The 24,204-nt window shown below is 42.2% G+C and overlaps 1 protein-coding gene across 1 annotated transcript in view; it reads left to right on the forward strand.

The window, feature by feature from the left end:
- Positions 1–24,204, forward strand: part of LOC125005248 (SH3 and multiple ankyrin repeat domains protein 2-like) — a 191,870-nt gene that overhangs the window by 47,607 nt on the left and 120,059 nt on the right. Inside the window, exons 3-6 of the mRNA XM_047580440.1 lie at positions 7,792–8,019; positions 16,149–16,352; positions 16,795–16,866; positions 20,492–20,600. Coding sequence (XP_047436396.1) covers positions 7,792–8,019; positions 16,149–16,352; positions 16,795–16,866; positions 20,492–20,600 — 613 coding nt within the window. The remainder of the gene's footprint in view (positions 1–7,791; positions 8,020–16,148; positions 16,353–16,794; positions 16,867–20,491; positions 20,601–24,204) is intronic.

Below are 24,204 nucleotides of genomic sequence, written 5' to 3' on the forward strand. Positions count from 1 at the left end.
CGACAGCAGCGGTGCATCATCATTACCGTAATGGCAGTTTTTTTTTTAGTTGTTGTTGTTGTTGTTTGTTTTGTTCTGTTTTTTCCAAAAAGCGCAACTTCCCACTTTGAATTTTGTCCATCAGTGAGTGGTAACTCAAATACCGCAAGCTTTTTTTATGTGCACAGAAGTTTTAAAGGGTTAAGTTCACAAACAGATACCTGTGTCTGCTGTAGTCTTGTCCTCTTTGAAACTACCCAAACACTAAGTGTTGCAAACATGTTCAGAGATAATGGATTTATATCTCACTAGAGCAGTAGCCTGGAAGCCTGTCCTGGAGGAGTCCTTCTGTTGGGAACTGATTCTGCAAAGATCATTTGCAGAGACACCGTCATGAATGTCATATGAGCACTGTAGAGGTGCAATCCAGATGTTGCCATATTCTTAGAAGTGTGAAGTGTGGCTGCTCCAGGCCTGTGGATCAATAGTGTCCATGGAAACTCGGCACATGTTGTAATTATTCTCTGCACAGTGAAAGAAAATCACATGCAGTCCTTCAGCAGCTAATCACCAACAGTTATCTAATCATCTAATCATCAGAAAAGTTCCCAGTTCTGGTAGAAAGTAAGTGAACTTTGGTAAAAGTCACACTGGCCCCTGGACAAATCTTTATGAGGTCTGATGTCGGAGGTTATTTGTAGGTTGTCTGCTCTTTGTAGGTTTCAGTAGGTTCCAATTATCTCACTTGACGAGCTAAGAAGCTTCACACTGTGTGGCTCCAACAGATGAATCCTGAAAAGTGTGTTTGAGTCTAATTATCTGTCATGTGGAGTTAAAGCAGGAGATTCGAAGCAAAAAAAATATATAAACCACTTTTAAGTTCAACCACCCAGGCATTAAAGAAGCTCACGACTCCAGCAGCTACGATGTAAATGTCAAGAATTTAGTCTGAGCGCGAAAAGAACGATGGAAGACGAATTATAGAGGTGACGACTTCTGAAAAGCTCCGTCTGTCACAGGGGAACACTGAGCTGTCACTTCATGTTGGGCTTCGGTGTCGGTGTCACAGGTAACCTTTCCCCGGCCGTCGGCTCATTTACAGTGTGTGGTTAAATAACGCAGAGATCAACATGACAGCGGCTCTTGTTAGTTTCAATGCTGTCATTTGCTGTAGCGAGGTGAGCCGCATGCGTAACATCAGTCATCATCACAGGACGCTGCTCTGAGTCGCTGATATTCTCCTGTGGTGGAGGCTGCCTGGCTCGTCTCCGTGTGACTTCACGTTTCAGCTGTTCCAGCCTCTCTAGGGCTCAGGAGATTGACAGCTGTTTCTTCCACAGTTTGAGAAACAATCAAGACGAACGTTGCAGCGTTGTGGGATTAAGAACGGCTCAGAAATGTTGCCGAGCAGCAGATGATGCTGCTACAGTCACAACAAACACTTCCATTAACATCTCACCTCCTGGAGGGGAAGAGCTCACCTGTCCATCTTTAAGTTCCTGTGTTTACACCTGGCATCATAAAATGTGTCAATCAGCAGCAGCGCCACCATGTGGTCAGTAGAATAATGTATCAGCTGCTGCCTCTGATGGATCTCTACCTACCACTGGACCACAACCAGGAACACATGGATGGAGACTTGGAGACATGATCCATATTTAGGAACAAGACGGAAAGACTCTCAATTAAATTAACGTATTAACTTAATTAACTGCATTGGCTTATTATTTATTTATTTATTTATTGATCTGACATATTGATGATCAAAGCTCTGGTTATTTATTACCTGAGTATTGTTGCTGACCATGTCCATCCCTTTATGACCACAGTGGACCATCTTCTGACGGCTACTTCCAGCAGGATAATGCACCATGTCACAAAGCTCATATCATCTCAAACTGGTTTCTGGAACATGACGATGAGTTCACTGTTCTCCAATGGCCTCCACAGTCACCAGATCTCAATCCAATAGAGGAACCTTTGGGATGTGGAGGAACGGGAGATTCTCGTCATAGATGTGATCAGATATCAACTTTGTGATGTCATCATGTTCATATGGACCAAAACCTCTGATCAATGTTTCCAACACCTTGTTAAAAGTCTGACACCAAGAATTAAGGCAGTTCTGAAGGTAAAAGGGTCCAACCTTTCACTAGCAACACCTTCCTCATCGTCACCTGATGTGCTTCGATGTAAAGATTCAGCCTGAAGAGAATCGATAAGCACGATGGCTGATGATGAATTCAACCAGTTCCAACCTGTTCTTTTAAAGAACCGGTTCTCGATGCCCGTCCCAGGTCTCTGCTTGGTTTCCTTCAAACAGCCACTGAAACTCTGTTTTTTATCTTTCACGTGTGCAGCTCTTCTACCTCTCACCACCAGTCATGTTTCAGTCCTGACTCTGGCGCTCTCAGAGGATCTCCCTCACACGTGGACGGAACCAGTCGTGCAGATCTCGAGAGATGTTACACTTGAGGATTTGTGAAGGGAAACTGATCGGAGGATTTTATTAACTGAATCAAGCAAGTCACAGCTGTTCTCTGTCCTTCTCCTGTCACAGACTGTTTCTCTGCAGAGAACACTGCTTTTTAGCTCCTTCTCTCCTCCATCTATTCTGACATTTTTTATTCTTACATTAACGCACACACACACACACACACACACACACACACACACGTATACACATATATACACACATGCATGACTAATGCAAATCAAAGCGTTCATTACCGTACCGTGCGTACTCTCTTAGGTACCTAAAGACGTAGACAGTCTCCAAGAAAGTCTGTTCATATTTTCAATTACACCGCTGAATAAAGTGAAGGACTGTGTGTGTGTGTGTGTGTGTGTGTGTGTGTGTGTGTGTGTGTGTGTGTGTGTGTGTGTGTGTGTGTGTTTTAAGTTGAGGTGGTGAAAGCTGAAAACAAAGGAGCCAGTCACACACAGTCCCTCTCCTCCTCCTCCCCCTCCTCCTCCTCCTCCTCCTCCTCCCGCTCCGTCTCTTACCCACTTTCACACATTCACACATTCACTTTCATAAAAGCTGCCAGAGAAACGGGGGGAAGGTACTTTTAAAGCGAGCCGGTGACTTTCAGCCTTCGGAGAAGTTGTCTTGATTTGACGGCGTCGTACAGTAGAAACCGGTCACGTGTCACAGAACCAGTTTAATGAGGCACATCCGTCCTCAGTCACTCAGTAATAAGATTAAATCCCACCTGATGCTCAGAAAGGAGCTCAGTGACACTTTATGTTCATTTCATTTTCATGACAACAGAAAAATAAAAGCTCAGATTTAAAAATAGATGTTTTTAACCTTGATCTGGTTGGAGGTTTCTCCTGCTCCTGTGCTGTCATTGGAAATAAATTGGCTATGAATGAATTAGCATGTTAATCAGTTGATAATTATCACTTTGTGTGACAAGAAGGAATTATTTGAGTCCTTGATTGGCTTTGTCTCTTATTTTTTTTTGTGCCACGGGTGAAATGCAGCGTTGGATTCATGTTGGAGATGGAGTCTGAAGTTAAACCTCATTATCGTGTTTCCCTTTGACGTGCAGAAGCGCTGCAGAAGCTTCGTAATCACACCCTGTAAATCAGCCTGGTTGTGTGTGTGTGTGTGTGTGTGTGTGTGTGTGTGTGTGTGTGTGTGTGTGTGTGTGTGTGTGTGTGTTTTAGTGGCATGTGATGATTATGTTGTTGACTTGTACAGGGACCTGGTACAGAGGTGTGTAGGTTTGATTTCAGAAGAACCACATGATTACCAAGTTCCTATTACATTTCTTTACATTTGTTCTAAATGTGCTAATTGACTTTCTTTAGTAATTTACATGTTTTGTTTATTTATTGCTTTATTTTTGCTATTTTTCATGTTTTTGTGTGAAATTTTGTGCAGTTCATCCTTAATGATTAGATTTAAATAAAACTAATCGAATCATAAGGATGCTCAACTGGACTTGTAGGGTTCCTTCTTCACTTCTAACAGACTGGTGGGGAGTTGGGGGGAGTAATTACACTCTCATAGTTTTCCTGATGATGATCAGACTAAAAACATATGTTGATCTTTCAGTGGAGAAATAAAGCAAGTTAATGATGCACAGCCTTAATGTGGCAGTAGATGTGCAATTATGTTTTCCACTAAAGTTCAGTTCAGCACTAAATGTATTGTCATTAGTAGAGATGTAGTCTGCTCACATCTCAGGCGCCTGATGATGGCGATGGTTATTACGATGATGATGATGATGATGATGATGACAGCAGCGCTTTGAGTGGGGAAGGAAATAAATGCCAGGTCTCATCTTATTCACCTGTAGGTGTCCAGTTCGGAATTTCTGTAAAACTAGAAGATGATGCTCATTTTAATTTTAAATTCAACACATGAATGAAGAACCGGTGCATATGTCATCATCCGACTCCAAGTGACGTTTTCTTTTGCCTCTGCTTTCCCTTCGTTTAACAGAACGAGGAGACTGACTATACCTGGGTAATATAGTTTAACAGAAATACAGTAAATTACCTCAGTGTTTCTCCTTATACGTCAACAGGATCACATCAGTAATTACAGTTTTTAACCTCTCATCGTTCCAGCCTATGTAGGGCCCATCCAAAATAAACTGAATGTTTGTCTGTTGATGAACATGTTGGAGCTCATTCATGGTCTTGGTCTCTTTTTTCAAGACAAGACTCTGCAGTTTCTATCACAAAAGTCAGAATCTCTCTAAGTGGTATAGTTCTTGAGGAATCAAAGTTGAAACAGTTAAAAAATTAGAAGTTGTTGGTTTCACCTGAACTTTTTGTTTCGATTTTATTCCTATAATGACTTTTATCAGTGAAGACAGAATAAAAAAGACACACTGCATCATGCAGCATTTTCTCAAACACAATTCTTGTCCACAGCTCTGATTGGTTCAAAAAGCTGCCGCCATCCTATAAACCACCCAGAGGAATGATGAAGGGTTAATTTGATTTCATGAGTTAATTCTTGGACGGTGTGGACTGACATCTGTTCTCCCCAAGTTTGAGAAACAATCAAGCCAAATTCTGCAGCTTTGTGGGATTAAGAGGGGCAAAAAAAATGTTTCAGTGATGGCGCCAACCAGCAGGTGATGCTGCCAGATTTCTGACTTAAAGGCCGCGTTCAGACCTTCCATTAACATCTGACCTGAGTGATCTGGTCTCACGTGTCCAGCTTTAAGTTCCCGTTCTCACACCTGGCATTAGACAGCTTCTCCACACACGTCCCCACCCAGCACTCCAGATTAAGTTGGACACTAGTCATGTGAATGTTGGGTCTAAACGTGGGCTACTGGAATAACACGCCACATACAGCAGCTACTGGTTGCCATAGATACTGAAACCTTTCCATGTGGTGATTTAGTCTTAAATGAGTACATTAAAAAATCCTAAAGTTCCTCTAGATGTATGTATAGTATGCTCTTACGCTTTTTGTATATTTTGTTTCAGTGTCAGCTTGCGCAGGCAAAATCTTCCATGCAGGAACACACACATACACACACACTCCAAATGACACTCACCCAGAGTGTTTATAATTGGCCACATGCTGATTGGAAAAGCATGGAAGAAAATTATACATATTACAGTATGAAGTCCCCAGCAGGAAGCGCGAAGGAAAATGTGCAAAATAATCTAATGAACCAGAGACGACTGTTCACAAAGAAACACAAACTGACAATTTTCTAAGTACCTTATTAAAACATGACCCAAGCTCAGCTTTGTCTCAATTTTTAGCAAAACGCAGTGAGAAAGTTTTTATTTTTATTATCGGGAAGAAAAGTCCAGTAGAGGCCGGAGAGAAAATCTGTCCATCGCATGTCACTGAAAGCTGATGGAGACGCTGACCTTTGTCTGTTGTTATCAGAAAATATTTTCATCAGCAGTGGTCAGGGAGCCGACACAATCCCCTGGCTCCGTGGCAGGCGGCTAATGGACACATATATCTATACCTGGATATATACCAAGTGTCACAGATGCTGCAGGGTGACAAACACAACTCACTCCGAACCATTTCAGGTGCAGCTGAAATGTATCAACCGGTATCTGCTGGTTTCATCAAACCAGACGGTATCCTGCTGAAAAGTGAAGGATGGATGAAATGAAACCATCCCACTGATGACGCTTCTGTTAAATGCATCAAAACGCACAAGCCTCAAGCTGAGAGACTGTTTCCAGCTCACGATAATCGTTTGTTTAACATTTAACATGATGAGAAGAAGACGAGAAGCGCTTAACGCAAACACCAGATTTGAGCCTTGTGGCCTTTTTTTTTTTATGTTCCAATTAAAATAAATTACATGTTTATTCCCAGTTGTTAATCGATGTTTGGTCATCAGACATCAGTCAGATTGTTTTCTTGATTAGTTGTATAATTATTCCATCTGTGGTCATAAATAGGTCTGAAAGCAATGAGTGTTTTAAAGAGGACATGGGACGACAATCTAACATTCGGAGCTTTTTCTCCACGTCTGCCAGTTCAGAAAAGGCTGGTAAAAAGTCATGCGTTCAGTTTGTTACGAGTGGTCTGAGGGTGAAAATGTGTCCTTCAGCGAGGCCTTTTCAGTTGGATACACATCAACAGTGAAGTGGCCCTGGCGTGTAGCTGCTCTGTTGTACCAACTGAGGCAGATACGATGTTATTCTTATGTCATAAGGCATGGTGGGATTAATATTAGACAATATGGGTTCCTAACGTTATCGACACTTTGAATTGATGCCAGAATGAAAGGAGACAAGCGGGGCTAACGCGGTGGTGCTAACCACGAGCTGTGTTAGACATGCTGCTGTTATTTGGCCTCATTCAGTGTGTCTGGGTTCAAGGATTCAAGGACTTTTATTTGTCATTCGCAACCACACAGATGCATGAGATGGAACGAAATGATGCACTCAGGTCCCAGATTATTTCCCATAGCAGCTACAAGATTAAGATACGAAATACATAGAAAATGTAAAATTTAAGTGATGAATAAAAACAGCAACATGGGAGCATGAATCAAAATATATGTTCCTATGTACGTTAACTGGCTGGCGTTTGTGGTTGTTTTTGACCTGGTTACCAGCATTTGACAGAGATTCCATCAAGTCATGAAAGAAACAGATCAGTTTACGTTCAGATTGTTTCCTGGATAAGTTTGCATGAATGAACTGGAATAAACTAACAAGAACTCAATAAATCATGTCCCCATAGGCCATGAACCAAATAGAACTGTGAAATTATAAAGCAGAAAGCATCAAACCCTCATACTGGAGAAGCTGGTGCTTGGAGTTAACGCCCTTTGTCTTACTCTTTAGTGTCTCTAAATCTACAGCAACGACACCGTGAGTCAGACATCGATGGAGGTTTTTGTTCCAGCAGCTGGAAGTTTATTTCTCCTTGTCCTCCACCTCTGGATAAAAGAGAGTGAGTGGATGTGAACAGCACTGTGACCAGAGGCAGTGACTGATGAGTCACTTCATCTTTCGTCTGATGATCCATTAATCATGTCGACGCCTCGGTCTAATAGAGCGCCATCGCTTGACCTGCTGCAGGTTGTAGGAGAACAACCGCTGGGTGTGTGATCAGTGCCGTTCTTCTCACATATGAACTCTAACAATTCATTTAGTTCACACCAGTTCCTCTGGGAGTTTCCTGTGAACGGGGGAGGACAAACTAACAAGCATCATGTTTGGGACTTCTCTAAAGTGACAGGAGGCGTCTAATGAGATTCTGATATTTGAATCCAGAGTCTCTTTAATGAACCGTTTGAGTTTGTCACAGTCTGACCTTTTTCTTCCCATGTCTCCCTTCCTTGTCTGGACCAGCTGAATCCACCGGGCCTGCTGACTATGCCCCGGAGCCCCACGTCCAGCGAGGATGAGATGGCCCAGAGCTTTTCTGACTACTCCGACGACTGCGCCTCCGACAGCTCCCGCGAAGAAACCATCTACGAGACCATAAGGGCCACGGCCGAGCCATCGCAGAACCGCATGGACGACATTCACATAAACTCGCTGGTCGTCCGGGTCCTCATCCCCGACCTGCAGCAGACGGTGAGTGTCTGATGATGACAAATGAACTACATTTGTTTGAAATATTGACTTCTGAGAATTGATCATCTGACCTTCATTTTGAGATCCAGAGGGGTGGTGGTGAAATGATGAGATTCTGACCCCTTAACCTCATGAAAGAGTTTAATCAGCTGATTTATGGCAGTCTGTCACAAACATACCCAAGTCTACATCAATTCATCAGTGGGTATAGACGGTTCATTTCATTTCATTTTTTTTTATTTCAAGTTTGGTTTTAGACTCAAAAATGCACAAGGAGAGAGCCTCCAGCGCTGGTGAGATGTTGACAACTGGAGCAAAATGGTAAAACAAAAGAAAGTGGAGTCACACTCTTGTAGCTCCGATGTTGAAAGTCGGGATTATTTTAATGAAAAAAATAGCAGGAATGGTCGACTTTTCGACCCGGAGGTCTTCTTCAAGCCGCAGGAACAGAACACAGTGACAAGGGTTTAAATGGATACAGGCATACCCTGAAGAAGACCTCCTGGTCCAAACATCGACCACTCCTGAAATGTTTTCAGTAAAATAAGAGCAGAAGTTTTTGTAGCTGAACAAGAAGAAGTTGTTTCAGTCAGTGATTTCAAATCTTTTCTGTTGGTCCAAACGGAGCACGGACATGACTCTGGAACAATATTCAGTTCAGATACACGGTATCTGGTCATCTGAACTTCTTCTGCTTTTCTGAAGCGTTTGTCTTGTGAATCTGGAGAAGAACCAGGTTTATTCAGACATTTCCTGGACCAGAGAGACTTAGACTTTAATGATGCTTTTGCTTGGTCATAGTAGCTTAATTGTTGCAAAAAGTTGACCTATTCTCCAGCTGGCAGTTTGGTATAAAAGAGTTTGATATAAAAGAAGTTCAGTCCACGTTTAGGAGTAGGTGGTTTACCAGGGACCACTCCACGAAGTCTCCGATCAGGGTCCTATCCTCCACTACTGCTTTAATACTAATACTTTACTACTACTAATACTTAACCTATTCTCTTCTTATATAACTTGTATCTTTGCACAGTCTTGCCACTGTGACACCTACATTGCCTCTTGGGCATCAGTTAAGTTTCATTTCATCTCATATTATCTAATTTAAAAAGGAAATGTCCAAGGACACACATCCCTTCCTAAGTCTTTGTTTCGTTTTGTGTGATTGCATGATCTCCCATGAGACTGTTCTGACACCACACACTGTCGTTGATGTATCAGAGCTTCATGGTGTCAGCATCTATCAGACTAACAGGGTTTGAAATTAATCTTTTATTTTAAAGTGGACTGTGAGTGGAAGCAGATGGATGTTTTTCCAGATGTTAAAGGTTTCCACCCACATCTGCTCCCCTGAACTCTCTGCTCCTTTCATCTACATACCAGCTATCGTACATCTAGGAAGTGTGTCTTTTATGATTCCTTATTTATTCCTCATTATCTTTAAGATTTATTTTAATGTAAACATACAGCACAGGGAGATGCTTCATGCACCAAATTAGCAAAAATACATACGAACTGAGCTTTGGCTAAAATATGGCATCTGCCCCTGCATTCATTTCTTTTTTTATTTGAAGGGCCTCTTATGGTTCAAGGATAACATTTGTTTTAATTAGTAACACAAACTTGTCTCCTTCCATTCATTCAAGCAAATAAGTGCTTTCAGTTCAAGTCTGTGTATTAATTACCTGCCTCAGAAATGCATCCAGAGCAGCCTGTGGTTTAACGTAGGCTCACCGTGCTAATCTCTCATTTTCATTTTAAAGTAAAGCTGGAGACTTAAAGGAGCTCCCACCAGCACGATTCATCTTTTCCCCCGATAACGAGCAGTGGAGGGTGGACGCTGAGTGGGTGCCGTGTGTTTATAGACGTTCATGTAGGTGAAGCCGTTTAATGTGACTCCTTATTTAGAGATAAATAAGTAGAAGACAGAGGCATTTACTGGTGGAGGTGCAGCTCTGTTCAATCAGTACGATGCATCACGGTCACACTCCAACACTAAAGCTGCTCCTGAAATAGTGAAATATTGTGATGTGGTCTAAAACTGAAGACAGGATGCAAACCCAGAGGAAAAGGTAAATTAATCAACTTGTTACAACTGTCCTCCTGCTTCCTATTAAAATGTAAATGAATGGCGGGTAGATGAATAGCAGAGACTAAATGAGGCGTAATGAGTCTCATCTCTAGGCCCAGAATTCAGAGCTGCACAAAATGTGTGTGTCTTAGAACCACCTCCAGGTTCAAATGTCCAATTTACAGCAGGAATAAACATGTTTGCATGTTAAATAAATAAATGTCTCCACTCATGACAACTGAATTAAAATTATATCAAGGCTCAAAATTTTTTAATCAAAAATTAAAGGCTGACAGTTGATGTTAGATGGATTTTTTCTCTGGTACTTTAAGAATCCAGTGTAGTCTGGTGCAGATGAAGAAAAGAAATGGAGCATTTCTAGATGTAGGCTACTTCCTGTGTTTTTTTTTTTTTTAATCAACTTTTTCGTTGAATCTTCAGAATAGCAGCACCGACTAATAGACAGACTAACAGAACATCAGTGACGATACTTGACTGCAAACCTTTCACTGATTACCATCGTAGTATTTGCAGAGATGTGTTCACAGGACTGAAAACAGGTCATGATTTGATTGTGAGGGTGTGTGTATTATGTATTGTGTATGTTCAGTTCAGTTTCAGGGAATTCAAAAGTGTAGTGGCCTCCCAGCCAGCCCAGATTTTATCAACCCACTAAAACTCTGTGTTTACCTGCAAAATAAGATTAAGATCTATCGTTTTATATAGTTAACATAAAGTTGATGAATGTTCTGTTTTAGTTCATTATTTGACGCTATAGTCAAGTCAACTTAATTGTCAGTTCTGACATGTGCGACACAATACAGGATTGAAATTACCTTCACAACAAATGTAAACAAAATGTGCAAACGTAAAACATAAAAATATATCCTGTACTTTGCAGTACAAAGTAGACTAAAGAGAAACAGGATATGACTCCACGGCGACTACCAGTTGCCATTACCATGAGAGTTTTAAAATAAAAAATAAGTACAGTTTATAAAGTATAAGTCCCTTGTAACTGGTGGAGCAGAGTTTACTGTGACATGGACTGTCCCTATTAATCAACAAGTGGAAATAAAGTGTGCATTAGTGTAATGTGGATGTTTGCAAGAAACAGTCATACAAAGGCAGAATAATATAAATGGAGAAACAGCATCATGTCTCATTTAGCACACAAATACCATAACCAAAAGCTGTGTTGTGCAAGATTTTGTGGACAAGACAAATGTTCCTGTATTTTATTGTATCTCCCCAGCTCAGATGTTTATATTCGTTTAAGATGCAATGGTGAGATCTCTTTGGTCTTTTATCTAATATCTCTGGGAAAATGGCGTCAGTTTGGCCAATGCAAAGGAACTGGGGACACATGGTCCATATTTATATACAGTCTGTACTAATCTGAGAGTCCGGAGGAGTCAGGTGCTGCCAGTGTGGATCAGCTTCTCTGAACGAAACACAATAAAACTAAACCTCTTTCCACTGAAACAGTCTTACATATTATGAATAACAACACACCTACTACATCCAATCTGGGAATGCATACAATATTTATTAATGTCAACAACGGGAATCATGAATATTTCATTTACAGAGCAGAGTGTGTTCATTAGCAGCTCATTTTCGCCAAGTGTACTGGCGCTATATACCATCATCGTATATAGCACATTTACTGCCTGTGGATATTGCTGTGCAGTTGTTCCCAGAGATGGTTTGAATGTAAAGGTTTATCATGAAAGCTCAGCAGGGTCTGTGCTGCTACAGTCGCTACAGTAGTTTCATCCGGGGCTAATGCAGCTTTGTGTTTGATGTGTGTGTCCGTGGGGGCTTTACACCATATGTCCATGACAGAAAAGGAGAGTGTCTCCTCATCGTGTGCAGAGAAGAATAAAAGGGGGGAGAAGCTGGCAGCTGCTAGCAGAGCCATGGTTTCTACCAGGGATGTCCAGGTATCAGGCTTCAGTGGTAAAGTCTCATCTTTTGTAGTTCTTTATTTTAAGTCCAAACCAAAACCATGTCCCTGTAACATCAGGACGTCTCCTTCCCCATGCAAAAAACTGATGTAGGTCTCTCAAGAGGAACTAAATTCCTGTGACTAAATTTTAATGTGTAGAAGAAGTTTGCTTTGTAAAATGCAGTGAAGTTAGACATTAGTTAGTAACTAGTGTGATGTGGATGTTTGGTGACGTGGTGGTAGGAGATCATCACAGAATCCATGGAGTCACTCAGGTCAAAGGCTGCAGACAAACAACATCAACAACAAGAACAAGGTATAAAAGAAGAGAAAAGTTTCCTGGAGACAAATCTTCCAGAGAGAGTTAGAAGGAGACATTTATTGGACTGAATCCAGTCGACTCTAATAGAAAACAAGGAAAGACTTCACACCGGGGACCAACTTTAGGACTGGTGTTAAAAGATCTGGATCGGATTGGGGGCAAAAAAAAGGAAACCTAATCACATCCCTAGCATCTTTGTGCCTCTGACACAAGGATCTTAACATCCCTGCAACATATCGACAGAATAGTGAAACATGGTGCGTAGGTTGGAGGTGAAGTGTTGACCCAGATACGAACCCATGACCCTTTGATGTAGGCTGCTGACTTTGTGTGCTTGTGTGCGTTCACGTGTGCGCTAAGCTCTCTCACATGTATGCACTAATGCCTCTGATTTCACATTCATCACTGAGCACTCAGCGGTGCCACTTGATCACATGATTGAGTCACACAAAGTCCTCCTGGAAATCAGATGCAGCTGAATGATTCAAGCACGCCCAGACTCAACAGCAGCCCGGCCCTCGGCTCCGATGCGACGCTGCAAGGCTACGAGTAAACTTTTACAGCCAGAGCATTCGATGTTCTATGTGATAAGAGATTCAGTTTATTAGATTACAGGGGATAAAATATCAATGAAATTATGAAGCGAAAACCGGCAGCAACGTGGAGGTAAACATCTAAAGGCTCATTTTAAGTACTGTGGGACGTAGACGGTGTAGCCTACGCCATTAGCCTACATCATTAGCCTACGTCATTAGTCTAGGCCCTGAGCCTATGCCATTAGCCTATGTCAGCAACGTAGCCTATGTTTGTGTCTCTGGACCTCCTCAGTTAACCTTTCCTCAATGTGTTCCATCTTTAATGATTCGGAAAATTGTGGTGATGGAGAAGCAGCTGGAAATACTAAAGAGGAACCATGCTACTACCACGTGAACCAATCTGAGGTCTTGTGGTCTGTTACAATTCGGGGGCGTAGCACATTGGGCTATGGCGTTAGGACCCAGCTATGGTCTGCACCGTAGCAACAGCTACGTCTAATCAACGCAGAAGCATAAAATGCCTATTAAATCCAAAAAGTTAATATTAATCTTCTCATCTGACTCTTGAAAGAAAGCAAAGGTTGCATAATGTTTTCAGTGTCTGAATCTCTGTAAATGGTCTCATTTCCAGAGCATCATATTTCTGACTGTGCTCCTGGTCTTTTAGTTGTAAATGGGTTTTTTTTTCTCCTGCACTTCTGATTCTTAAAGGAAAAAGAGAGAGGAATGTTTCAGCAGTGACGCAGGGAGCTGCCGTGGAAGTTGAATAAATTTACCACTGTAGCTATTTTGTCAGAAATGCTTCGGGCACATACAGGATGAGTTTAGAAGACGCCAGCAGGGAGTCCCCGGTTCGATTCAATTAGCCTTCACACTAAAGCTGGTGGCATTCATAACAGTTTTTTCCTTTCCACACAAACCAACACAACAAAGTCTTCTTGCACAGAAACCAGCAGATGTAGGGAGCAGTGACTTTTCCTCTTTGCCTCATGTTTTTCTGTGCCCTTGTTTTTTTTCACAATTCTCACAATGCCTTCCTCGAATAATCTCTTCCTCTCACTTTATTTCATCTTTCTCCCTCTGCACTTCATGCCAGTGCACAGTTCTTACATCCAGATGGAGGCACCATCTTTGCACGGAACAGTTTTGCTGCAGACTGGGCACCGTGGCAGACTTTGGACTAAAGCTGTGAATGTTTGGAGCATGCAGGACGGATGGTTAGGGAACAGTGGGATTGGACGTTGAGGTCATGATAGGCTGAGCTGATGATAAAACCATCATCAACTGATACCAGCAGAAAATATGTGTGACACATTTCCCTCATTAGGTTGCTGACGTCGGGTGGAGGAAGGTGCTGCAGCGACTGCTCAGTCAAAATATTTTCTGAACCTTTTCTTTTACCTGCTAGTTATCATGAGAACCATGTCCACATAGATTGAGGACAATTGAGGAATCATTTCTGTTATTGCTTTAGTTGTTTTCAGTAAAGGAACAAGGCAAAGCTGACAACTTTTGCAAATTAAAAACGAAAGAGTGCTGCAGTGGAGAAAATGATTATCTCTGGAACGTTTCTCTCCCCTGACCTCAGGATTACAGGTAAAACCAAAGACCAGAGGCAATACTGATTGATTAGTTTGATTCCAGTGAGTCTTCACTGTAGGGCTGTAGCACTTTATGCACCTGCAGTGGATCGATGCAGAGCCTGCGGCAATGGAGGCATCGTTCTGTAACCACTCCACCGAGATGCGTCCGCGGTCGGTCAGCTTTGTTTAGTTTCTCTGTGTTCTTTGGTGCTAACGAGGAGATGGAGGCTACGGCTACTTTTACTGGAAGAGCTGCAACAGAAAGACCAATCAGAGCTGCTGAGGTCTGCATCACTAATCCAGTTAGAAGGAGTTGCACATCAGGGTGCGGCATAGATCAATCAGGCATAACATTATGACCACCCTCCTAATATTGTGCAGGTGTCCCTCGTGGTGACTCATCAGAGAGTGGACATGGGTCTTCTGAGGGTGTTGGATGTTGTAAGTGGGGGGGCCTTTGAGGGGAGGGGCCTCTGGATCATCCCACAGGTCCTTGATCAGTTTGGGGTCTAGTGAATTTTTAGTTGTTCCTGAAGTGTTTTTGTGGCGGCGTCCTGCTGCCATCAAGCGGTGTCATTGCTACGGGGTCGGGGGCCTGGTCCAAAAGTTTCTCAACAGGACACTGAATTATTACAAAATGTTTTAAATGTTATTTACTTTTCCCATCAGAGGGTTTAATGTTGTGGCTGATCGGTGGAAGGCCTGTTTGGCTTCCTGTTGGACCTCCTTTTTCTTGGGATCCCAGCAAAACCAAAACACTTTTCTTTTATTTTCTTTTCTTTTTTTTTTTTTTAGCCCTTACACACTTTCACCATCACAAATAATTTATTCTCAGTTTCCTTTCCACTCGTTACATATTGTTTAAGATGAGCTCCTGAGGACGGAGTAGCGGTGATGGGAGAAGATGGAAATTTGCCGCTACAATAAACCAGCAGAGGAAGAAAAGGCCGTATCAGTGCAAACAGCCGCAGCCAGATGCCAAACATCCGTGTCTGTATCTCTATCTGCTGTATACCTTCACCCCTTCATCCTCCTCTCCACCGCTCTGGCCACTCCACCACACCAGGCGAGGGGATTACAGTTAGGCCGAGTACACGGCCGGCTCATCTCTTCATCCTTAATCATTGACACAGGGCTGCTATCGCTCTAGACACTCCCAGAGTCTTCCTGAATGCCACGGCACAGCGCCCATAATCCTCTCTGCTCCCGACCACGCCAGAAATCCTGCATTGTTTTTTTGTTTTTTCTTTCCCTCCAGAGAAAATGGAAAGGACCAGGGGGCTGGAAGGTCATGTCAATTACATCCTCAGTGAGCCAAGTGGCCTTGTTTAGAAAACAGCAGTGCAACAATAAACCAATCAAGAGGCTTGGCAGGGCCGCGTGGCAGGGTTTATTTGTAGGAACTGGGACGGGGTTTGTTTTATTCAAGCACCCGTTTGGATGCAACTGTTTCCATTGTGGACCATTGTTCTGTGGTAATATCCCAACCTACTTGCATCTGTCAGTCACAAGCTGGAAGTCAAGTTCGCTAGTTGATAAGATCACACTGCGTTATTATAACTTCAGAGATGAATATTTCATTTGAGCTGATTGCTGCGACTGCCTGCCAACACTGCAGCCTTCACTTTCTAATCAGTCTCCCTCTTCTCTGCTCCCCAAACCCAAACAGAAATGTATGCGCTTCAACCCGGATGCGACCGTCTGGGTTGCCAAGCAGCGGATCCTGTGCACGCTCAATCAGAGCCTGAAAGACGTGCTCAACTATGGGCTGTTCCAGCCGGCGAGCAACGGGAGGGACGGCAAGTTCCTGGATGAAGAACGCATCCTCCGGGAATACCCCCAGCCCATCAGCAAGGGAGTCCCGTCTCTGGAGGTAAACAGCTTTAAATAAGTAATACACTAAATATTTGTTGTTGCATGAACTGAGCACAAAGAAGCGTCACCTCAGACCCCGTCTCAATCTTATTTAACTGACAGATATAGCAAGAACAGTTTTCTTTTTCATCATAGTCTATTGACATGTGTTACTCTGCAGAAGATTTAGATGCTGAAACAGACTATACATCATTATTATCATTTTACATTCCATATTAAGCTATTCAAATAATACACAGATGTAAATATTCATTTTTGCTATTTCAAACATGTGCGACAGTAGGGCTGCCAACTGTCCTAAACCTAAACATACCTGACATAAACATGGCACCATGTGAAGAATGATAAAGAGAACCTTCTTAGAACCTCATCAATCTAACCTTCTTAGACTTTTTATTTTACTTTTGGAGTTTCTCTAAATAACTTTCTTTCCTCAACAGTTTCGCTACAAGAGCAGAGTCTACAGGCAGCCCAACGTTGATGAGAAACAGATCGCCAAACTTCACACAAAGGTAAGAGATTTTTTATCAATTTTATGTTTGTATTTATTTGCTGAATGAGTGTCATGGAGCTGGCGAAGAACATAATTTAGTTTGTTGCGTCTCAAATGAGAACTGACTGAGGATAAAGTAATTGCAAGCTGACAGTGGTTGTGCAGATAGTGTAATCAATACCTGTCTATGTTTACTGCACCTGGGGTTAGGCAGTCAAATACCCAGCATGCATCCTTTCTTCTGTTAAATTACTGATATCTTGCACAGTGCAGTTGTACTGAATGTAAACAGGAAGTTGCCAGAAAGGAAAAAGACATTAGGGAGAATGTGTGAGTGAAAGGACAAAACATACTGTTTACTATGCACAGGAGGCTTTTCTGTCTGGAAGAAGGTACCTGCAGACACGAGCTGTTTAGAATAGCAAAGCAAAACTGGGCCGAGGCGTCTCAATCACTCTTTTGTTACTGGTGAGCTGTGACTCTGCCTTTCTGGTCTTGAAGTAGTGGGGAAGCATCACCAGCTAGGAGATGAACTAGCAGAGAGTTAGCAAAAAAAAAAAACGATGTCTCTCCCACCGCCCACCTCAGCCTGACTGTCGACCGGCCTCTGGGACGCGTGGCGTGAAAACACCACAGCAAAGACTGCTTCACGCCGAAGGTGTTGCCAAAGTAAGAGAATAAAAATGAAAGAATGGAAGAAAGAAAGAACGGGCTCCCACAGATCGCACTTTTCTTTTAACGGCTTTGGTGTTTGATTGGATGGAAGGGGTGTTTGTATTCGTTTGGGTTCATTCTTGGCAGCTTTAAGCGTGACAGAGGAAGGATCTCACCTGTCACTTTCTGCCACTTTTCTGTTCCTCTGTGACGGTCGAGGGAAGTCTGGAAGTCTGGAAGTTTGTACGCTGCTCAGTCCATGTCTGCACGCTCCCCAACATGAACTGAAATGGATTTATACAGTAAACTGAAGATTTCTTTATTGTGCGGAGCCAGTTCTGGGCTGCTGTCCCACAGATACTGTAATCCTGCAGTGCAGCCAAAACATAAGTGTCTCTGGCAGCTCTCTGTTACCGGCACACTGGGAAACTGTCTGACAGCTGCTCTAGTTCTACATCCAAATGCAGGGAGGAGAGAAGGAGCAGATATAACAGGGAAGAGGGTAAAAAGAAGAGCAGGTTTTATAAGGATGACGCAGAGAAAGGAACGACTTTATAGAGCCTCATTAGTCTCTGCTGTAGACGTCTTTGTCTAATATGGAGGGTTTTTTTCTCGGCTTGACATGACTTTTTGGAGCTAATCCCTTTTGCCGTGCAGTCTGGTGATCTGCGGTTGGCTGAAGCTCACAGTGACACAGCCAATCAACCCTCAGTCCACCAACCTGGGTCAGCAAAGGGATCAGACTGTGATTCACCAGAGCTTAGAGACACAAACACAAGGGACGTATGTGACAATAAAGAAAATGTTGCATGAAAACATGGGGCCATGAACCCTTGACATTTCCAGGCATTGAACCGTCTGTGACTCATCTTTTTCTAGACTTAAACAAACTTGTATCCGTGGTAAAACTTGCTTGATAACCCTAACAACCCTCACCCTCACCCTAACCCTAACCCTACTTCTGTTAGTCCAAATTAAAGTTTACTCTTCAAATAACTTGACAATCCTAAATATGATGGATGCACAGGTAAATGTTCAGTTTTTTAGAGACTAACGGCTTCAGTTACGTGTAAATGTGTTGCTACGATTCACCGGCCCAAACAAAAACTCACAGAAAATGACTGTTATGGAGGAAAAATACTTTTTTCTTTTCGTCTAGATATTACTTTGTTTCTGCACGTATGGAAAAACCCTGATTAATTTGATTAACCTATTTATTATTTCTTTTATTAGATGAATCATTTAGCCTATTGATTATGTTTTTAATTATTCTATCAGTATTTTTCCCCCCTTATCAGTTTCAATCTTTCAATCACTTACTTGATGTTAAACTTTTATTCGAGAATATTTCCACATTGGATCCAGAACATTTATAGTCGTCTGGTGAATCAGTGGTTTGGTACAAATGAAACATATTATTCACAATAAACATAACATAATGCAAATGACTCCTCTGAACTCAAATACAAATACTGCACACTGTGTAATGGTACGGCGCATTGTTTAGTTGGTGGCAGTTTCACTTTTAATAGGAGTCCATTTTACTGGGTCTTAATTTAAGAAGTTTCAATGCTTTTGATGTGGGATTATTTTGGTTATGTTTTGCCTGAACTCACTGTACTATGAAGCACTGATGTACCAATGTGGCATGATGTCTGCAGCCTCCAGCCACCAGGGGGAGCTCTACTTGCTTTGGCTTCACTTTTGAGGAGCTGTTCCACCATCTTCATACAGTCTATGTGTACTCGTAGAAAAAACCCTAAACACTAAACATTATAAAATGTAAAACTGATCATGACCATTTCTGAAAACGTCTGCACAACTCATAAACCAGGGCCGTATTGAAAAAAAATATCTTTTTACAAAGGAATTTTTCCACATCTGAACTCAAACCTTCCTATAAAAGGTGCTGTTGATGAATGCAGACCTTCTTTAACAGCAGACATTTCAGCTCGTCATGATATTAAAAATAACAGCAGATGTCATGAACAACATCTGGATTCCTTCAGCTGAACTTCTTCCAGGGTCTTGTCGTCACTTTCTCCTGGGCTTCTAAGTATGTGCCCTACAGTCTAATAAGTATATAAATCCTTATGCATATGTCATATGAAGTATTTCAAACAAAGAAACTGGTCGTCCTCTGCAGGTTCACCAGCTGCTCAAAGCTCCACGGTGACCTTTGTGTAGATATGATGTCAGCCTCATAACCAGACGGGATTTATTCATGATTCAGTCTCATCATGTTGATGTTAGAGGAGTTTAGCAGTGACCGCTGCAGCTTTGTGCTATGAAATATGGAACCAGGCCAGAGATAAAGTAATAGAAAGCAGGGAGCTCTTGATCATATGCGAACATTAGGGATTGGAATTAGTTTTAAAGATGGCTGTCAAATATGTCCTACGTGACAGTTGTGTAAAGGAAAAACACACAAATATGCAATAGAATAGAAATATATTCGTCTGTGTGTCAGTGGACGACCTGGCGGATCAGAAGGACCCTGCCTTTAAGTCCACCCCCCTCCTCCTCGTTTTATTCGTCTTTATTCCTCTGCCTCCCATTCCAGATCTGTTCTTTTATTGCTACCCATTGTCCTTTTCTTCTTCTGCTGTCTCATTCTTCTTTTCTCATTTTCTCCTCTCCTTCGGGGAGCTGCTCTCTTATCTATTTTTATCGTGCGGCCTGGAAAGAAAGCAGACAGAACGGAGGAGCAGCCGTTCCCCTCTTTGCAGTCGCCACAGTCTCAATCCTGTCACCCCTCCTCCTTTCTCCTCCACCTTATTCTCCATCTTTCAGCTTCACGCTGTCTTCCTAAACATCTCCACATGCCACCCTCCGTTCTGTTTGACCCTTTCTTTACTTCTATTTCAGGCTTTTTGCAGCTCTGAACTTCTGTCCTGTCATTTTTTTCTCTCTCACACCCACCTCCATCCATTTTTTCTCTCTCTTGTCTCGTTGTAACGGCTCTCGTTGTCTCTCCTGTCCTCACGCAGGCCAATCTGAGGAAGTTCATGGACCTCATTCAGCACAATCAAGTGGACAAAGTGTCTAAGATGTTGGAGAGAGGCTTCGATCCCAACTACCATGACAGTGAGACCGGCGGTAAGGCTGCAGTCACTCAGGCACCAAACGTTTCCAGTCCCCTGAGATGTTATTAATGAAAAATAAAATAAAAGAAAAAAAGATATAGAAGTCCCATTCTCCAGTCTGACCATGAGGATTCCCAGGTCATGTGAATGATACTGGCCCAGCTGATATCCAGTGCCATAGAATGATTTGTAGAGGACGTAGGTAAATCCTGAATGTAGGAAGATCCTAAATGTGGGTAGTCTGCACACATATACTCTGACTCGCTGCTTTGGCTAGTTAACGTTAAAGTTTCACATTCTGGGACTTTGCACCAATTCCACATCAAAGAACAACCGGCATTGACAGCAAAAACTGACGTCTGCTCGTGTCTCCTGTGTTGTACTTGAATGCATCACAAAGACTCCAACCAGTGTACAACTGAAATAGGAAACAGAAAAGCTGAGAGTAGCTAGCTTACCAGGAACCGGCTTCTCCTGAACAGTACATGCACAGACAGGGAGAACATTTAAACTCCACACTGAAAGGCCCCAACTGGCCAATCAGGTAGAACCTTCTTTGCTTTACATCCTGGTCTTACATTTGATCAGTTCAAAGGCCCCAGGTCAAAACCTTGTGCTGTTCCACATGTTTTTTTTTTTAGTTGTTCCTAAAGCGTTTGTGTGTTTGTGTCAGGCTGCATCCTGCTTTAATCAAGGAGTGTCATTGCACTAAACCCACCTAGACCCACCTGGTCCTGGTCTACAAGTCTAAGTAACCTCCACACCAGTGAATACCAAGTCCATAAGTTTCCCCAAGGGAACATTTAATCATCACAAGATGGTTGATGATATTTACTGTTCCTCACGGTTGTCATAATGTTGTGGCTGATCGGTGTGTGTACACATCTACATACATCTAATCATTGTAATCAAATGACTTGACTCTCCAAGATAACCTGATTAGCTGATGGTGCAGCAGCAGCAGAGACGTCTGTCCTGGGTACCAGATGTAAAGAGCCGTGTTTAATCCAGAGTTTGAAGAGGCAGCAAACATCCGCCCTGTGGGCAGCAGTGAAGCATTTTGTTTGTGCTGGGTATGTTTTCAGGTGTGAACCTGTTCAGTCAACCTGCTGCCTCCTGAGTAAACAGAGCTCTCACAGCCGAGGACTTGGCTCCGTGTTTCACTCGGGGCAATAATGAGCTGAGTCCTAATGTGCACAACGCAGTTCACAAATGTTCCATAAAAACACAGCGAGCAGCTGTTTCATGCTACGCTAGGCTAGGATAATAGCGGTGACTACTCACAGGTCCACCTGGAAGCAGACTGCTGTGGCTGAGGAGACTACAACCTGGCACCAATCTACAACACACACCACAACACTTGATTTAATCAGCTGTGGAGCTCATGTTAACATTAACAGACACACTGAACATCGAGGGCAACATGTTGCAACATTTTGTCGGATTATATAACATATAACACATATATCATGTGTTATATGGGAACTATAAGCCCCATGTCACGGTAACAACAACTAAAAACAGCAACCTGGTAAAAGTAAAACAGAGCCATAGATTTCTGCCTCGTGTGGTAGAATGATTGTAGATTTAATCATTGTAAATAATTCTAGTAAACAAAACGCATTAATTGGTTCAAGTTATCTCTTCATTTACAATTTGTAAACAGCCTGAATTTAGTTTAATATCAGAGCAACAATATCAAGAATTCTTTAAAAAAAAAAAAAAGACTTTAATTTCTCTCTGCACTCAAAAAATGTAAATATTGAACACACCAGGTTATAATCTAGACCAGACTAGACCTTTCATGGACACGGTTTTCTAGTTTTCCTGCTTCTGTAACTGGAACATAGATAACTCAGGTGTGTCGTCATTCCCAGAGCCGACTTCCATCCTCTGAGGTAAAAGGAAGAGGAACCATACAGGCTCCACTCAGGCTTCTAGGCCGAGCATAAGAAACAAGACATTATTAAGTATTAATGAACACCCATTAACACACGTTTTCTTATGAAAATCACACAAATCTCTTCCTGCTACTGTCTCTGTGCTCATGTTTGTATTGAAACAGTGTAATATTGGCGTTTTTGGAACTTGACCCTGATCTGTATTCATGGTCTGAGGAGTTTCTTTGGCAGGATCAGCATAATGGGAGCTGGCTTCACTTTCGTATCTTTTAAACTCACCTTGCTCTGCAGAATCACTTTAACCCGACCCACCGCTCTCTTAATCAGTCACTCTGGATTCCTGATAAGCGTTGGGCTCGGCGGGGACCGGAGTCAGCAATCAATAGGATCGACAGGAAGCTCTCAAGGATTTGTGCTGAAGGCGCAGCGGGGATGGAGAGCAGGGAGTCAGGTCGAGGGGTTGAGGCGTAGAATACTTCTGGAGCGCTCGTTTTACAGAGGCACTGAGAAGGCCGACACCTGGGGGGCGCTAATCAGCATGTGAGGGCTTCAGATGAGCACCCTGAGAGGAAGAAGGGCCTTCAGAGAGAATCCGAGGAATCATCCCGTCTGAAGAGGCAGGATTATGTTCACAGATTTCAGAATAACTGCAGACCCGTGTCTTGTTCGCCTAAAGCCGTCTGTATTGAAAAGCTAATTGCGATCATTTGATCAGCGGCGCTGGGTTAAGTGCTACTGACACCGCCTGAGTGTAAAGGGTGACAATTATGTTTATTTACAATCGTTTGATGAATGTGTCGAGGGGATCTCAGCGGATTCAGCCGCTATCGAGTGGATGGAGATTGGCCTGGAACCAGCTGAAGCAGATGAAGGTGGAGCTGACACATAAGAGGAGTTTTTGGCAGAGAACCAGGGTTCACTCTTCCTCCTCCTCCTCCTCCTCCTCCTCCTGCTCCTCCTCCTCCTCCTCCTGCACACAGGGAGAAATCAAGGCTCATTTTCACGCGTCAGGAGGAGCCAGTTGGGTCCGTGTATGTTTTGGTCATTGAATTTTTCTTTTCAGAAAAGAATATTAGGATATTAAGAATTTATTGAAAAGTTTTATTTGATTTTGAAATTGAAATTCAAGACATTTTTCTTTATCAGGGTCGTGAATGGATAAACAAAACCTTAAAAAACACTTGATTTTAATTTTCTAAAAAAAAAAAGAAGAATTACATTAAAATAAAAAACCACCTGTTTTTTTTTCATATTGCTTTTACTTTGAAAAACGGAAAAGATTTCAACGTAAAAGCACGTATGAGGACGTTGCTGTGATGGACGTGGATCACTACGTTGTTTTAGAAACAATAAAAGAGTCTCGGTGAAAATGAACTAGAAGTAACTACATATAGGAATAGTTATACATATAAGATTTCTGCAGATAAAGTCTTGTTTTGCCATCACATCAAAAATCACATCAGGGTAAAGTTCCAAAGACATTTTAACCTGGACTAACCACAGAGAGAAGTCATGTATTTTCATAAACACAGAATCGTCCACATACGTGCTCTTACTTTGAAAACTGCTGCTTTTTTGTTTCTGTCGTCCAACGATTGTATGTTTTATTCTTAGAAACTGAAATTAAAATAGTCCAGTTTTAAAAGTTTTGTTTATCTCAAAAGAAAAATGCCTTGAATTTGAATTTTAATTGTTGAATTTTAAAATGAAAATCCA

Source organism: Mugil cephalus, chromosome 3 (genome assembly GCF_022458985.1).
Source record: "Mugil cephalus isolate CIBA_MC_2020 chromosome 3, CIBA_Mcephalus_1.1, whole genome shotgun sequence".
Lineage (NCBI taxonomy): Eukaryota > Metazoa > Chordata > Actinopteri > Mugiliformes > Mugilidae > Mugil > Mugil cephalus.